This window comes from Vombatus ursinus, unplaced genomic scaffold, assembly GCF_900497805.2.
Source record: "Vombatus ursinus unplaced genomic scaffold, bare-nosed wombat genome assembly UNPS02000580.1, whole genome shotgun sequence".
Taxonomy (NCBI): Eukaryota; Metazoa; Chordata; class Mammalia; order Diprotodontia; family Vombatidae; genus Vombatus; species Vombatus ursinus.
In genome coordinates, this window is record NW_020940358.1 from 3,606,844 (window position 1) to 3,625,348 (window position 18,505).

The 18,505-nt window shown below is 42.4% G+C and overlaps 1 protein-coding gene across 3 annotated transcripts in view; it reads right to left on the reverse strand.

Moving 5' to 3' along the window:
- Positions 1-6,557: 6,557 nt before the first annotated feature.
- The window catches only part of TCEA2 (transcription elongation factor A2), a 35,854-nt gene continuing 23,906 nt past the window's right edge, over positions 6,558-18,505 (reverse strand). The window contains exons 7-11 of one of the 3 annotated variants that reach the window (XR_003568249.1): positions 15,412-15,566; positions 11,643-11,789; positions 10,016-10,224; positions 8,403-8,474; positions 6,875-6,894 (exon numbers count right to left, since the gene is read on the reverse strand). Coding sequence is in view for 1 of the 3 variants with exons in the window: in XM_027852065.1 (XP_027707866.1) it covers positions 6,886-6,894; positions 8,403-8,474; positions 11,643-11,789; positions 15,412-15,566 (383 nt within the window). In the remaining 2 variants the exon portion in view is untranslated. Of the gene's footprint in view, positions 6,895-8,402; positions 8,475-10,015; positions 10,264-11,642; positions 11,790-15,411; positions 15,567-18,505 lie in introns of all 3 variants that reach the window. The other 2 variants (XR_003568250.1, XM_027852065.1) reach the window with 2 other exon arrangements.

Consider the following 18,505-nt stretch of genomic DNA (forward strand, 5'->3'; position numbering starts at 1 on the left):
AGTTTACATTGCCTTCGCTGAGGCCAGCGCCATGCTGATAGCGACACTGAACTCGGAGATGCAGAGGGCTGCAGCCCCGAAGTCCTCCCTCTCTTTAGCCTCCCCCCCACCCATCTTCATGTTAAAGTACAGTTTAAAAAACTTTTTTAAAAGGACCAAGCCCCTGCTACTACCCAACACCCACTTCCACCCCTAGGCAGGAAGTAGGTAAGACAGACATGTATTCGAGCTAAGGCCGTGTCTTCCCCCCAAAGAAAGGTCCCCAGGACAGGACCCCCACCACACCTCAGTTTTCTAGTGGTCATTTCTTGTGGCTTTTAGATCCTGCCATGCCCAAGAGACAGGAACTGTCTCTCCCCATTCCCCTGCTTCCTCCCATCTGTCCTCTTTAAAGGCCTGGGTAAAAAAAAGGAGAGAGCCCTGGGGAGGCAGGGAAAAACTGCAAAGGAGAAAGGGGGAGGAGGAAGAATGATCCTGTAATAGAGGCTCTGCCCAAACCCTGAGCTGAGAAGTCTTTCTTTCTCATGCTGGTCAGCAGGGACTGGGTAGTTCTAACTAACCATTTTTGGGTAAATGCTTTGGCACTCCTTCCCCCACCCCCACAGTAACCTCCAGTCAGGCTCCCGGTTTTCCCATCCCCACCCCCACCCTCCTCTTCTCTGTGGCCCTGGACTCCCTTCCCCCACCCCTTCACTGCACACGGGTAGTGTCTCACACCTGGCTTACAAGAAGAGGGCTCGAAGCCAGCCAAGCTCTTGCCCACTTAATTCACCCTTCCAATCCAAGCCAGCCTCGAGTTCTGTGCCAAATTCTGAGAGGCCATCAGAAAGAAATTCAACCCCTGAGCCAGATGAACCCAGGCCTCTGAAGATGCCTCCCTGGAGCTCTGAGTCTGATCCTCGTAGACCCTGAACGCTTTGCTTGGGGAAACAATTTGAGGACACAACTTGAGCAGACTTCTTATGGGGGAGGGAGGGTAAAGAAAGAGACCACGGGGCCATTAATTTATAAATGAATATACAGGCCCCCTGCCCCTTTCCCAGGCTTGCAGGGGAAGGAGCCAAGTCACTGAAGAAAAGTCTTTGATAAGGAATATATTCTACACACGGATATATTTTTGTAAGGTAAAAACCATTTGCTCAAAAACTCAGGCTGTCTCTAGCAACACTCCCAACTCTCCATCCCTGTGCCAGCCATTCCAGGAAGAAACCACTGATCCCCTAATCAAGCCCTAGAAAATTATTGGTCTCTCAAGTATGTTTTGTATTTTCATATCATTTCTAAGTCTGCCAGGCTGTGAAAACAATAGTCTTTCCTGTATGTTTTAGGTGGGGGGAAACCATGGTTTTAATATTTATCACCCCCAAATTTAGGATGTTCTTTTTATTGAAAATATTTTTTAAACAAAAAACAAAAAGAGCTTCTCTTTTTTTCCCCTTTGGTGGCTTTGCAGGGGTGGGAATGGGAGGCAGGGTAGGGGGTGAGGAAGGAAGGCTGCAGCAAACACATAGAAGCCGTTTGGGTTAGAATCCCTGGGGAGAAGAGATGTACATTTACTCACTAACTTACTAAACCTGACCGTCTTTCCCAACACTACCTCCAGCTACCACCAGGGGGCAGGCCTTCCAATCCTCTAAATTAGTTTCCTGACCCAGTCCTGCCCTGAAGAGGTGCTGCTCCTAGGTCCTTATCTATCAAACCAGTTCACCCACAGTTCATAGATGCCTTTAGGTTAGACACAGTGTGGCCTTGAGGCAAGAGAATGTCCAGGATGAAGCTGGCTTATATATAATTTTACAGTAACAACCCTGGACCACACAAACAGGCCAGAGGTCTGACTAGGATACTTCGTTTCTGGGAAGCACCTTCGCGCTGGGGGGATCCGCCTGATTGGCTGTAATGCAGAAGACATTCAGGATCGATGGATCCAGAGCAGTCACACACAGAAGGCAAGACTGCTCCCCAAGGAGCAGACAGGCATGCTTCTGTCCACATATCCAAAAGCAGGGATTTCCTCCATTTAGAGCTTTGGATATATTTAGCTGCATAAACAAATTTCTTCTATCAGGGTTCCCTGATGACCCTTAACTGATATATCCTAACTGGTATGAACAAGGATCCTGTTCAGCTATGCCATCCAACTGGGAGGGGGAGGGAGACCAAGTATGTCACCCTTCTTTCATCAATATTAGTTGAGCCCGAGTTTTAACTCGAGATAATAACTGCTAACATATAGTGCCTACTATGTGCCAGTCACTGTGCTAAGTGTTGTACAAATATTATCGAGATACATTCTGAGTGACATCAGAAGGAGTTGGGGAAAGTCCACTTTGCCTTCTAATCTAACTACAAAAATGTTTTTTAAAGCACCTCACCTTAGGAAGGGCATCCTTTCAGGGACCTGGAAGCCTAGAAAAAATGACTGAGGGACCTATCATATCCTCAGCATGCTGCTCCCTGCATTCATTCAGATAACACTCTTGGTCCCTTAGTGGATCACAGTTCATAGATTGAGAGCTGGAAGGGAGCAGAGACATCATTTAGTCCAGTCATCTCATTTTACAGATGAGTAAACAAGCCCAGAGAAGTTAAATGACTTACCCGATGTCCCACAAAAAGTGAATGGAAAAAAACAGGATTTAGACCAAGGGCCTTTGACTCCAAACCCAAGTCTCTTTCCATTATGACACAGTGCCACCATTAACAGCCTTTGTGAAATGCCGATTGCTATGAGGAAAAACATTAACTCACTGGACAATATTCTGGTGATAAGCCTCTCTAAACTTTGACAGGCTGGTCCTTGAACAACAGACAGTCTGTTACTGAGACTGCACTCAAAGTTTGTAATTAGTACCAGAGCTTGGGCTCTTACAGCACAGCCATAAGAACTCAGGGTCACTTCCATGCCACAAGGAGGCATCAAAGCACTGTAGTGGAATTTCATGAGATTATATCAAAAAAATATTTATATTAGGCTTAGGGTCAGAGAATCTCAGAGCTGGAAAGGACCTGAGAAGTCACCTGCTATCCCTAGTATGAATCCCATCTATTACATGCCCAACAAGTGGGAATCCAGCCCCTACTCAGAGACCTCCAGTGATGGAGGGAGATCATTACCTACCACTGTAGCCCAAAGCCACTTCAGGACAGCTGAACCTCCCCTACTAAAGCAATGAGGTTCCAGAACAAAAAACCCAGCCACATTTGATGAACCGTGTCCCTAACTGCAATCAAAGCCTAGCAAGAAATTGTGTTAGTCATCTCTCATCACCGATGAGATAGCCAGAGCCTAACATTCCCTATGAAGTTTTGAGCCCAAGGAGATGTGTCAGTGACCCTCCAATAGCCCAAAGGTGGGCTATTCCCTCACACTGGTGAGGGAAGACCATAACAGCCGTACCTATAAGGACAGGAACTGCTCATTCTGACAGAATCTCCACAGCCTTTTATGTGCCTGACCTGTAGTTCAGCCTGAAAAGCACGCAGGCAGATCTCTCGGGGCAAACAGATTCAGAAAAAAAAAACAGAAACCTCAGAAAAACCTGGGCCTGAGAGGTCAGTAGCTTGGTACCTCCTGGGTTTTGATAAAATTTCCATGCAACCCCAAAAGACAATCACTTCATCTGCCATCATATCTCTCCTCTCTCTCCTCTGTGTGCATACATACATACATCTATACTTACATGTGCATACACACACATATATATATACAAAAAACCACATGTGTGTATACATATGTACACACATAAATATACACACACATATATTCCTCACATGAAAGCTTGGCCAATTGTGACAAGCTCACAAACCACAGCTTCCTCCCAGCCCTAAACTGCTGGGGATACAACAGCTGCTGGAAAATGCCAACTCTAGCCCAATTTCCTGCCTGACACAATGGCTGAAACTCCAGACACTTCCTCATATTAATGGTTCTTCCAGGACCAGAGCTTACGTGTCGTATGTCAGGAGAAGGGCAGCAGCCTTCTCAGCCTTGGGCAAGCTAAAAAAGGGTTGCTCCTGGATTCTGCCAGCATTTCCAGGCATTCTCTGGGAGGCTAACATTGTGGGCAACTTCTACGGCCTGGGAAAGTGTTCTGTCCAATGCCCCTGTTCAAATAAGCCCTGTCCATTTGTGATGACCTGACTTTTCCTGGCCAAGAGATGCTTCCAGGATACCCTGGCAGGCAACAAGATGTGGTATATGTTCCACAATCTGCAGAGGTATAAAGGCCAAACAAAGCAAAGAATCCCAGAGAATCACAAACTTCACTGAGGCTCAGGCTCACTCCATCTCTCAACCTTCCTGTGAATTCATTAGATCACTTGCCTCCTTCCCTCTCCCAACCTATGCATTGCTTAGATTCTGGAGTAATGCTGCAGTCCAAAAGCAAACTACAAGAGGATGAGAGGAAGCAAGCAAGTTGGGCCATCTACACCTAGATAATTCGCCACTGGAAAAATAAAAAAGGCATTACTTTTCAATATGACTAAAACCATTCATTCCCCTTGTTCCTAAATCAGGAAACTGGCCAGCAAGTCAACATGAGGCTTAAGTCCTCATATACCTCCAGCTCTGAAGCCAGCATAACACTGAACAGAGTGAATGGGGGTAGTGCTTTGTGAAGGAGTTGCTCCCTCATTTCCTGAAACCAAGGGCAGGCAATAAGAACCTGAAGTTCCCCAGGACAAATGTGGACCTCAGAAACATTGGGATAGCCATGCAAGTCTCCTGTCCTCATCCCATGCCTTCTGTGACTTCCTCTCTACCAGGGATCAGGGTTTGGGAACTGGTACACAGCCTCCCTGTTCTGCAAACTCTGGTAGCAAAACCTATGCTGGCTTAGTCTTTCAATGCAAACTTCCTCATGTTATTTAAACACGTTTTCTTAAGGAACCTGGTTGCTATCTCTGAGGTGATACTGAATTAAAGTGAACAATAATTTTCATGTGAAGGACCTGAATATTTTTTTTTGAGGCAATAGAGTTTAAGTGACTTGCCCAGGGTCACACAGCTAATAAGCGTCTTGAAGTTGGATTTGAACTCAGGTCTTCCTGACTCCAGGGTTGGTGCTCTATCCACTGCACTACCTAGCTACCCCTAATCACTTTATTCTTTGCAAGATTCTACCCCAGCTCGTGAAGTCTTTATAATTGTCTGGCCCAGCAAATTCTCAGGGAAAAGTTGGGCTTCCTGAGGGCTCAGCAAAGTGGGTCAGGTAGAAGCTCATCACTGGCAGCTCATGTCAGTGGTCTGCTGGCATGACCAGATCCTTTTGTAGCACCATATGCTACTGCTATTCTGCCCGTCTGTCTCGGGCAGCAGCTTTAGGGCCTCCTGTTGTGAGAAGTCAGAGATGTCAGCTTTCTCACAGAGCGGGTGGTCTCACTCTCTGTTGCACAGGCAAAGGCTGCCCAGAACGGTCTAATTCCTAACACATTGGTGAAGGTGCTGAGTATCCTCACATGTTGGTTTTCCTTCTATGTTGCTTCTCTTGAAAAATCTTGGAGCTGTGGATTCCAGGACTGTATCTAGTCCACCATTATCTGCACTGCTCAGGACACAGCTCTGATAACCTCTATTAAGAATAACATACCCCCCATACCAGAGGAATAACAATGCTTCCCTAAGAAGTCTTCACATCTTCGATCTGTCCCTGTCAATGAGGATATCCGATTGATTTTGGTATCAACAGTCTCCTGAAGCTTCCTCATTGAGTGGGGAGGCATTTACCAGTAGCCTCCCAATGGCAGTATACTGCACCTCCAAACTAAGCTCTACAACAGCAGGAAATCCAAGAGGAAAATGAAACAATGTGCCTATCTATGATCTCTCTCTCTCTCTCTCTCCCCCTCTGTCTCTCCTTCTCTCTCTCTCTCTCTCTCTCTCTCTCTCTCAGACACACACACCCACACTCACACCCATACTCCCCACACACACACCCCCCTACCTGCCCAGCTACCAGTCTCTAACTACCCAGTTTTGAAGGGAAGGGAAAAGGACAGATGCAAAAATGAAATTCCTGATACTTGAAACCCCCATAATGTTAGAAATTAGTTCTGGGGCAGAGGAGCAGTAGACAAACTGATCCCCAGACCCCTTGCGCATAATGCGTGGCTTCCAAGGTACATGTGTTCCCACGTGAGCAGAAAGGCCAAAATAAGTATCCAGAGCAGCTGCCAGGTTGGTCTGTCCAAACAGACCTTATACAAGGAACCAACAGAATCTCTTCTTGGACCCCAGAATAAGACTCCTTGAATCCAAGCCACCAATCCAGGCTGCAGCTCTACGCTGGACAGGTTACCTCACATTCATTCTGATTGGACTGAGAGTCCTGGGGATTCAATCTTTTCTGCATTAACAAGAATTCTGCCCAAAGCGTGCTGGGATGTGGTGTAGAACTGGAGCAGCAGGGCTTGGTGACAGGCCTTCCAGGCGTAGAAATGAGGAAGCTGGCATGCCCTGACTGCAGTACACACTATGCCCCAGATGAGGTGCTTTATAAGCTCCTAGAATCACAGACTTAGACATATCAAGGAATTGCAAAAAGGCAAAGTAATGGCAGAAAGTGACAAAAAGGAAATGTTTTATTATTACTTGGAAGAAAACAAACAAATAATGATACATACTGGAATGAGACCATTGAAATGGCCAGGCTGTGTGGACAGGCTCTCTGCCCGCCCTCCTGGGGCCCCTAACAGCTGATGGATTTCATTGGAGCATATGTGGAGGTCGAGGTTAAGCCTTCGGCACAGCAGCGCCCCATTCTTGGATGTGTTCATAACAAAGGAAACTTGGGGAAGACAGCACAGAACTGCTTTAGAAGCTAGAGAACGTGAGGGTGGACCCATCCTGGCTCAGTGGTTGCTGTCCCATTCTGCAAAGTCTCAACAGAACTGTAAGAAATTAAGAAAATGTCAATGCCATCCTACCCAAAGTCTCTCCATAGCCAGAGCAGCCAGGCCCAAGCCTGAGGGAAGCTTCACACTTCACTGGGTGATTTATTACAGTTCACACCCCAGCACAAGGAGTGGCAGGTGCCAAAAGTGATCCCCTTGATTAGGGTCAGTACACTGGCTCCATCCCACAGAGGGAAATTACTGAGACAACTGGGAAAAGAGGCATGTGATTAATCCCCAATCAAACCTTACACCGACTAAGGTGACTGGCCAAAAGCAAGAAGAAGAAAAAAAAAAAACCAGAAAGACATGGTCCTTGCCATTTGGGAATGGACAACCCTAATCACACGTCTAAAATTCCCACCCGTTTTCTGAGAAGTTGGCTATGACAGTGACAACCTAAAAATGGGGGTCTCCCTGGGGACAGTTGGAAACTGCAGGTCAGAGCAGGGTAAAGGCCCAGAGTTTCCTAGGTGTGGACATTAGCCACCCTGCAAATGTGAGCTAGTCCTGAGAAACCAAGCTGCCACACCAGGGGCTCCAGTAGTTGAAGGGTAAGAACCCGGAGGGCAAGGTTTGGGTAACAACAGGGAGAGGAGAAGACAGGAAAGGGAATAAAGCATTTCACCTGAGGGTCTAATCTATAGAAAAGAATGAGAAAAAGTATTTGTGTGTGTAACGTGCATATGTCTATGTCAACGCAAGAACACGACTGCTGGGTATGACACTAGAAGAAATGGTTTCTGATTTTTAACTATATAGTTCCAGGAAGAATGACTACAAGGATGTAACCCAGCCCAGGAAACAAAATGTGGTTACCCATTCTCCGCGTGTGTGTGTGTGTGTGTAGACAGAGATATGTGTGTATTTGTATATATGTTTGTATATGTATAAATGCATATGATTAGGAGGTATTCCATAGCAGTGACGGTCAGACAGATATAGATATCCCCATTAGACTTTGTGAAGCTGAGAACCAAGGGCAAGCTGAAGGGAGAGGGTGGCCAGCATCACTAGGTCCTGATCTTCAGGGCCAGGCTCTCAGGGAAACTTCCAGCTCTTAATTATTAACCTTCCTACATACTCACCCACCCCACCCCACCCCCAGCTATACAGGCAAAAGAGAACAAAACGCCTTTTGTAGCCGAGACAGGTCACACACGCACACAAATACTAGTGTAAGTACAAGGGGAAATTTAGATGATGTAAAAACAAAAGATATCAATAAAAATGTATATTTAAAAAATACCATTATGAAGTAATCCAGATATGTGAGACAGGGGAACCCACATGAGTGGACCTATCCCTGAGGACTGGTCACCCCTGTCTCGGAAAATGACCTCTACCATTCCTCAGTGAAAAGGACTCTGGGGGAGTAAGGTGTAGTGGCACATGTCTACAATCCCTGTTACTGGGGTGGGGGGGTGTACAAACTGTTCAGATCATTCATGTCCTACCATCTCTGAGACCTCCAGGACCTTAGTACATGAAGCGACATGTCCTACCTTCCAACGGTTTCCACACTCATTGCAAACAACAAAGGTGGTCATAGGCTCATCAGAGCTTCGAGTCTGAACCTATGGGAATGGAGAGAAAAGAAAGGAGAATCACGATGCTTTCCCCGCTCATGCATGCAATACTTCCCCCAGGTCATCACTCTGGAGCCCTTTAGACTGGCAGAGCACCAGTGGACAAAATACCAGTCACATTTGCTAAAGGGAGGACCATGTTTGACTGAAGGTCACAAATTTATTAAAGCGCTTCACTCTTTAATTTTAGCAATTAATATTGATACACAGTACCATTTCTACCCTCCTCCTTCCCACCTAACATGAAACAGAAAACTATAGCTATGATACAAGGCGGGAATGAATTAAAGGAAACTGGATTTCTAATTCTGGCTTTGCCACTGGCTTGCTGTGTTACCCTGGGCAAGTTGCTTGACATTTCTCTGCCCAAGTTCCCCACTGTAAAATGTACTGCAGATCCCTGCCTTCTCCCACCTCACAGGAAGGCTGAAAGGATCACAGAGATAATGTCTGCAAAGTACTTTGCTCTTCTGGAAGAAAAATGATCTATAAATCAAGACATTTATGATCACTATTAGAAAAAACAATTGTCCCTGGGTACCAATCCCCTTTTGACCTACCCCCCTTAAGCTCAAAAACAGATCTGACCTGGTTCCTGATTGATCCTCTACCCTCATTCTGCTGTGGACAGGGGGGGAGCTTAGTTTCTATTGAGAGTAAGACCTTCCAGGCCAGGAAAATTTAACTAAACAAGACACTCATCTTGTCTTTGAAAAAGTCATGCTATATGAAGGCAAGCTTGCATTTGTTTCATCATCTGGAGCTCTGGGAGAGCAAAAGAAAAGGGGATGGTATATTTCTGTATGCTAGAAATGTTTGGTATTATGATCAGATTGGTCTAACTGCCAACTTCAGTCCTGAAAAGCTCTTAATGGGAATTTCTAGCAATGAATCCTACAGAGGAGGGATTTTCATGTTTGATAGCCCCAGGTTCTAAAATCTAAATCTGAACTGCAATGAACGTGGAGAATAAGAGGCCGGGAACATGCTCAGACATTCAACATATCCTCAAATTCCCACTTCAGTGGTTGAAAGAGCTGACATCTGCATTTTTTTACAACAAAGATCTATCTGAATAAATTCTCTGTCTGCCATCTCTTTCCATTTTAGAAATGGAAAGATGGATAGAGACCCCTAAATTTCTCCCTCCTGAAGGCCCCTTGGCCCTTGTACCTTCCTTTACCCACATGAGTCAAGCTTCCTGCTGGAAAAAAGAACAAGGTAATAAGTAAATTTAGTATTCCCACTCAAACACTGAGCCTTACAAGCAACCAGTTATTCCATTGTAACATAAACCAAACCAACCTAGTTACTGCTAATGAAGCTGTCTGAATCCTCGAGGGGTAAAGAAAAAAATGTTAATTTCCCAAGTATAAACAACAGGCAGGAGAAGGTTGTCTTGGGAAGGAGGGAGAGTAAATCTCTAAGTCCTTGCACAAACACTGACATCTTAGTTTCCACACTGCCTGATATAAGCTTACATCTTACTTCTCTGCCTTAGCTGCTGCCCTGACACTCTTGTCTCTTACCTTTGTGCTTTCCAACATCTCTTTGGAATCCAAATGTTCTCTTGAGCTCCCCCAACCTCTTGACCACGAGCATCTTCCACTTCTGTGTTCGAGGGTTCTCTCTCTCCCCTCCTGCCGCTGCACCAGGGAGCTCAGCATGGCCTCTTGTGCAGGCCATACTGCAGGTCCTAGCCTCCCCTGCCAGCATCTTCACTCTTCCATGTGCACCCCTACTGGTTGAACACTATTCCTATTACAGTGCACCCAACCTTCAAAACAATGGGGCATTTATGTACCCCCCAACCAAAGAACCACAGTTTACTTGAGACTAAGAGTTTCACCTGAGAAAATAACCACAGAACTTGAATCATAAAATCATACTATTTTAGAGCTAGAAGCACCTTAGAAGTCAGCTAGTCCAACTCACCCATTTTATAGATGAGGAAAATGAAGCCCTGAGATGGTAAGTGACTTGCCCAAGGTGACACAGCCAAGTTAGTGGGAGAGCCAGGACTAGAACCCAGGTCTCCTGATTCCCAGTCCAGTGCTCTTTTCACCATCTCTCAAGTTCCATGAGGGCAGGGACCATCTTTAGTCTTTGTATACTCTGTGCCTAGCACAATGCTTGGCAATAGAATGCATTTTAAAAGTGTAATAAATGTTCATTAAATTGAATGAAAAGTGGCACAAGGCCACCTAATTCTAGGAGGGGAGTGGAACAAGGGTTCTCCTTTTCAGAAGTTTCAGATGACTCACCTAAGTACCAGGTTCAAATTTGATTGAATAAAAGTTGTAAGTATAACAAAGCCATATCAAGACATCGTTGCATTAGCCACTTCACCATGTGACATTCAATCTGAAGAGTCCAGAGAGCTAGCTCATGAGATAAAGAGTATCTTTATCCCTACTTTTCTTCTCTCCTCCTGTTATGCATCTTGGACACAACAAAATATCTGCAACAATTCAGCTATAATCTGGGTTCTAAAAACACTATTTTTGCACATAAACCACTTCTTTGTAAAAACTTATGCCATAAAGGACAGCATAGGCTACCAGGTAAAATAATCGTCTTACCTGGAAGTCTATGTTGTGGAAAGAATTTGAACTGAAGGTACTGTGTGCCTGCCATACAGGGAACAAAGGACCTACTCAGGAAAACAAGGGAGTCTTAAGCTATCCTCGTGAGCTAGCTCTCTGGAGCAGCAGAAGGAAGGACGCCTGAGATAGGGAGGAGAAGAAAAGGTGGAAAGAACCTAGACACTCTGGTAAGCCCTTAGTTCAGACCAAAAGCACATAGTGACAGCTCCAATTCCCCTTTCCCTCCTAAGGACACAGCCCAGTACTATGATTGGAAGGGCAAGACCTGAATAGATCTTCCCCCCAATCCTTTAATGGAAAAAAAAGATCCTAATTGAGCAGGAGACTATGAGTCTGCAAAACAGATAAGAACAGTTTTACTAAAACTATCAAAACTCTAAGTGCTTAAAATGATGGTATCACACACTTGCATTCTTAAAAGTCAGATTAATCTATTGCTTTTACCATCAATAAAGTAGCAAGGCCCTGCCCCGTTACATCTGCCACTCAGTTCCAAGAGCCACACCCAATCACAGCCTTGCTAACTTGTGCCAAGAACGAAGATACTGACCTGAGTGTAAGTGCAATTCTTTTTCTTGCACTTTCCACAGGTAAAAAGATCTGTCTGGGTGCCCCCTGTCTTTGCCATCTGATGTTCTCGGATGGCTTCCTTGGTCATGGCTTTCCTGATCTCCTTTAGTTCATTACTGGCCATTTCCTGTAAGGGGAGAAAAACATCAGTGCCTAAAGCAGCTCTAGAATCCAAGTTCCAATAACATGAAATGAATTGTAGGTTATATGCTTCTGTATGCTAAAGATAACACTATAGCTACAAAAACCCTAAAATTTTTAGCTGAGACCTGGGCATTATAGATTTATTCACCATGCTAACTTTTAAGGAAGAAAAAAGGTTATCTCTGCACTAATTTCAGCCAGACTGGTCACAACATAGCAAATCACTTGTAGCACTTGGGGAGACAGCTGTGGTATAACAGAAAAAAAACAATGGATTTCCTGTCAGAGGATCTGGTCTCTGCCACTTATTACTTGTGGGATCCTGAATCTGTCAGTTACTTAACCTCTCTAAGGCCTCAGATTCCTCATCAATAACATAAAGAGACTGGACAAGGGGATCTCTTAAAGCCTCTTCCAGCCCTAAATCCTATGAATCACAGATTCTCAGAGTTGGAAGGAACCTCAGAAGTAATCTAGGCTAACCTGGCCCTGAACAAGAACCCCATCTTCTGACATCACTCACAAATCTTCTATCAGGCTCTGCTTGAGGACCTCTGGGGAAGGGGAACTCCCAACTTCCTTTTACTGTTGACTGCTCTTCTGAATAGCTTTAATTATTAGAAAGTTCTCCCTAAATCAAATCAAAATCTGTCTCTCTTCATCTTCCATTCATTGTTTCTAGTTGTGCCCTCAGGGACCAAACTGAACTGTGACACGAGACAGCCCTTCAGACATGTAAGGATAACTATCATGTTCCCCACCCCCTGCAAATCTTCTCTTCTCCAGTTTCCAGAACACTACCAGTTTCTTCCACCAGTCTTCACATGGCACAGTCTAAAACCCTTCTTTCTTAAGAAGCATCTGTTGAAATCAGGCTACTCACTATGTGAATAATTCTACACTTCTCCTAATATTTGCTTTACAATCTCCAATTTATAGATCAAGGAATATAAAAAGTCTACAAAGGAAATCAACATATTTAGTAAGTTGCTCAGAAAAGGCAGTCTATAACACATGATAACACCAAAATTATTAAAGGACATTGAGACAGAGACCCAGAAACCTACCAGAGCTACAGAATGAGGTCAAGTAGCAACTCAGCAGCACTGAAAGATAGAGAGCAATTCCCAGCCACTTTTTATCACAGTCCATTGTCATCTGTTTAATTTCACAATGTCCCCTCCCCTTGTTCTTTCTCAAAGAGCTATGTGACATGTTTTTTTTTTAATATCTAGAGACTAAAAATTAATTTTGAGACATCTTTGAGAATTTAACAACCCTCCTTGAGATTCTTGACATAATTCCGGAGGTGTTAAGCCCAGGATGAGCAATCATTGCTATCAACTTTTAATAACTATTGGACTCTACTTTCCATTTTTTAAAAATTATTCATTTTTTCATGCATTTATCTGTCCCTCTCAATACCAACCTCCCCCACTGAACAATAATAACAGGAAAAACAAAAATAAAACCTTTTTTTTTCTTGGTGAGGCAGCTGGGGTTAAGTGACTTGCCCAGAGTCACACAGCTAGTGAGTGTTATGTGTCCAAGGCCACATTTGAACTCAGGTCCTCCTGACTCCAGGGCCAATGCTCTATCCACTGCACCACCTAGCTGCCCCTAATAAAACCTTTTTCATAAGTATACATAGTCCAGCAAAACAAATTCCCACATTGGCCATCCCTGAAAATGCATGTCTCTTTTTTCTACATGTTTAAGTTCATCACCTCTTTGGCAAGAGGTGATCTACTTTCCTTTTCAACCTAGTAATATTTACAAATTTTACTAAAAGAATTTTAAAATACAAAGGTCTGAGAAACACAATGAACTTTAGAGTTGGAAAGGACTCCCACATAAGGTCATCTAATCCAACATAGCTGAATGGAAATCACATCAACAACTATACTAACAAGTGGTCATCCAACCTCCACTTCAAAACCTCCATTAGGGGGAAGGTAGGTGGCACAGTGGATAGAGCACTGGCCCTGGAGTCAGGAGGACCTGAGTTCAAATCTGGTCTCAGACACTTGATGCTACCTGTGTGATCCTAGGCAAGTTACTTAACCCCAATTGCCTCACCAAAAACAAAACAAAACAAAACCTCCATTAAGAAGGACAACTCTGTAACCTTTATTTTTGGACAGCTCCAATTGTTAGGAAGTTTTCCTTACGCTGAGCTAAATTTCTGTCTGCAATTTCCCCCCACTGATCCTCGTTCTGCCCTTAGAGGTCAAGCAGAAAGATTCTAATCCCCATTCCACGTGAGAGCCTTTCAAAGACTCGAAGACAAGTACAATTTTCCCTTTTTCAGTCTAAACAATACCACTTTCTTTAACAAAGCCTCAGTTCTCTAGTCACCCTCTGTACAAACTCTAGTTTGCAAAGTCATTTCTAAAATATGGCTCCCAGAAATGAACAGGATACTAAGATGCAGTTTGTCCAGGGCAGAGTGTAACAGGACTTAATTCTCTCCTAGTAGACACTGATGCCTCTATTAAAACAGCCCAAGATTGTTAGCTTTTTTGGCTACCATGTCACACACTCATGTTGAACTTACAGGTCCACTAAAATGTCCAGATCTTTTTTTACATAGCACAATGTTTAGCATATAAATGCTTAATAAGTGCTTGATGATTATCTAGCCATGCCTCTGCTATCCCATACCTGCGCAACTGATTTTTTTTTAACCTGAATGTAGAATCCTACATTTATCTCAATTGAAACTCATATTAGATGGGGATCATTGTTCTATAGCCCACCGAGAGTCTTTTGGATTCTAACCCAGTCATTCAATGTGTTGGCTATCCCTCTTGGCATTGTGGTATATTTAAATTTTGTAAGCATACTATCTATATTTCTCCAGCCCTGTCAATTATTAAAAAAAAAAAGTTGAACAGCACATGGCTAAGGTCAAACCCTAGGACATTCCACTGCCTCTTATTTTACCAAATACATGCATAAGTAGCCAAATTATATGTCTTTACTACTACTACATTTCCATCCTCTGTGATCAAAATGGTCTAGAATAGAGGTGTCAAACTCTATGCCTTGAGCGCTCAGATAATATTAATTTGTGGCTTTCTAAGTCAATATGAGGTCCATGGAGATCAATTTCTATTTGAGTTTGACACCATTGGTCTAAAACAAGAGAGTAGGTACAGAGACATCACTAAATCCTTTTAAAAAAATATTCCATACTTCAAGGAATACATACTGAATTATTCCTCTAAATACCACATCAATGCTATTCATGTTAATAGTAGTACCTTCATACTGCCCTAGGCTAGGCACTTTTGGGAGTTACCAAAGAAGACCCAGTGCTGGCTTGTCTTAATGGGCTTGTCTTAACTTTCATGGTCCAACATTACAAAAAAAAAAAAAACCTCACGCTATGATACTTTCTCTGAATTCCACAGGATCCTTTCTCTAAAGCCTGGGGAATGGGCCTACTTGACTAATAACTCTCACTGTAACTAAAAGTCTGGCTGATTCCATTGCAATAGGAATTCTGTGGATAATCTATTAAGTGTTATTTTATTTGAACAGCAATACAGCCAATATTCAAGGGGGGAGAGAGGTGGAATTGAGAGAGTTTAGTATCTCACCTCAGAGGTCATCACAGCAATCTGTTCTGGTGTGATTGCTCCACACAAAACATTCTTTCTCAAGTCAGGGTTTTTAGAGTCCTTTAAGTTGGAGATCCGGCTTCTCACTCGGTTTTTGTATTTCATATCTGTATTCTTGACATCTTGGTAGATATGTACAAGTATATTTAAGGATTTATAAGGTGAAGAGAAATGTCCTGCTTTTCCCTCAGCAATCAGAGAATCAATGCCTTCTAGCATAAGAATTTCCAAATGCTCTTTGGTGTATCTGATATTCAAAATGTTAACAAAATCTTCCATAAACCTATTGCATTAACACAGGGACAGTATTACACACCAGCATCAGGGATATAGGAGATAATTCATCATCCTAGACGCTTACTGGAAGCAAAAAGGATGTGCCACAAACAAGCAGTAAAGACATTTCTGGAAAGCCAGTTTAAGGTCAAGAAGCAAAAGAAAAGAGAGCACATGTCTACTCATATGACAGCCTGCTTAGGAACTGGAGAAAGAAAAGCAGGGAAAATAAATAGTCTACCATATAAATTATGTTCTTTCTACCTCAGGTTCTGCTGATACACTTTCTGCCAACAAGGAAGGCGACAAAAATATTGCTGATGTTCAGTGATCATCTATTAGTTTAAGCACCCGTATAAAGGCATCTAAGAGTCACATAAGACCCTGCTTTACCCACCACCTAAAACAATAATAATAATAATGCAATGTCATTCTTCTTATCTATTTCAATGGAGTTCAGATAGAAATAGTCCTGGGACAAGTCAATATCCTCTTTTTCTTCTACATTTGACATTTTGCAGACTCTTGCCTTGTTGGATAAACTGACTACTTTTTGTTATTGAACAAAAGTATTCTGTAGGTTCACTGAAAGCATCTTCAGTACAACTCCAGCAGCAGACAGGATGCCATGAATGCTATGTACCTCAGCCAGTTCCCACAGGGTTTTGAGTTCTTCTGCTAGGTCTTTATAGTTTGAAAGTTACTCATAATCTTCAAACTAAGTGAAATGACATTCCAGTATTGCAATATCTATTAAAAATACTTCTTTTAAAAAAAAACACTTCTTAAATCTGTGGGATCAGTAGTTATATCAGCAATTTGGGGAAAAGTTTTTGTCTGGGATATTGCACTGGTTCCAGGAGAGTTTATGTGATAAATTCTCAAACATATCTGGCTGTCTGTATTTGTAGTGTAGGGATCTGTTGCCTGCTACGTGGTGAAGGGTAACAAACTTCCAGTGGGGAATTCTTACCGTTTGATTTCTTTCTAGGTATTCAGCAGATGCTAATTGTTGTAGCCTGCAATGATACATTATATAGTTTCCTTGTAAAATATGCATCAATTAATAAGTCCAAACTCCTTCAGAATGGCATTTCAAGACACAAAGAAATAGTAAGACGCCGAGCAACATATTCCTACAAGCTTCAAAAATTTAATACGTAACAAAAACCCAAAAAGATATAATCAAGTGGCCAAAATAAACACCAGAAGCAAACTATCCTCCAAAAACTAGCAGACAACAGATGTTTGCACTACAAATACAGATACCCAAACATCTTTGAGAATTCAAAAAAATAACCTGATTAAAAATAAATGCAAAACCTTTTTGCCACAGTCAAAACTTTTGCCCACAATCACCTAGACGTAACTCCAACCTCCAAATGCAAGAACAATCCTCTTAACAGAGGTTCCCATACCAAACACTCATAACCACCAATATATTTAGAATAATAATAGTATACTATAATATACTAATATATTAGTATAATGAAAATAAATAATAATAACATAGACAGGGAAGAGTAAAATAACCAGCCAAGTCATGGGGATCTGTCTATAGAAATGGAGGACCTGATGATAGCAATTCAAGACCAAGTGATCACCACCAGAAATTATACAAAAGTTAGCTTTAAGGAGACTAGACTTAATGATCAATTCAAACTATATAAGGAAGTAGTAGAAATTATATGACCCAGGTGTTTAATCTGGAGAAGAGAAGAGTTAGGAGGCATATGATAATTGTGTTCAAGTAACTGAAGGGCCATCATTCTGTCTGGCTCCAGAGAGCAAATCTAGAAACAGTGGGTAAAAGTAGGTGAAATCCAACTGTGTGAATACCTAGCAAGACATGAAATGATGGATAGAATTAGATATTAGAAGCTTGCTATCTTTCATGGACTAACAAACTATAAATCCCTACATCCTTAAGAACTCAACCAATAAACTGTACTGGAACTAGAACCTCATCACAGACTGAACTATTGTCCATAATCACCCAGCTATAATTCAGATTCATAAAAACTCAAAAAACATTTTAAGAGAAGTTTCTATGCCAAATATTCATAATCTCAAGATAGACAGAACAAAAAGTTTTCAAAATGTAGAAATCTAGCAAAATCACGCGAGGAAATGAGAAGGTAGACTTCCTCATCATCTTGTCTGCGATTGGAGTTGAACTGAGGAGGTTTTCTCTGAGCCTAGAAGATGAGCTTACATTCTAATACTTCTATTCAACTATAGAAGGAAGTTATTTTATCTGCATATGCAATACTTCATAGAACATTAAATATAAAAGAATAACAGTAAGTAGCAACATGGTACTATTTCTATCCAAACTATTTAAAAGATAAGAACTTTATAACAATAATGATAACGATGATGATGATGATGATGATGATGGCTGACACATATCACTTTGATTTGAAACTCAACAAATAATCAGGCAGCTGGAAGACTTCTAGTGAAGAGGAACACATTCCATCCCTAGAAAATCAATTCACTTTTGAACAGATCTAATTATTAGAAAGTGTTTTCATACATTAAGCCAAAATCTATCTTTCTGAAACCTCCACTCACTGTTGCTAAATATGCTCTCTGGATCCAGACAGAATGATGGCCCTTCAATTACTGGAACACAACTACCACATGTCCCCTAAATCTTCTCTTCTCCAGAGTAAACACCCTCAGATTCCTTCCATCAATTCCCATTTGGTATTGCCACCAGGCCTCTCACCAATCTGATCAGCCTCTAGATATGCTCCATTCTACATCAATCAACAATAAGATTCTTCTCTAT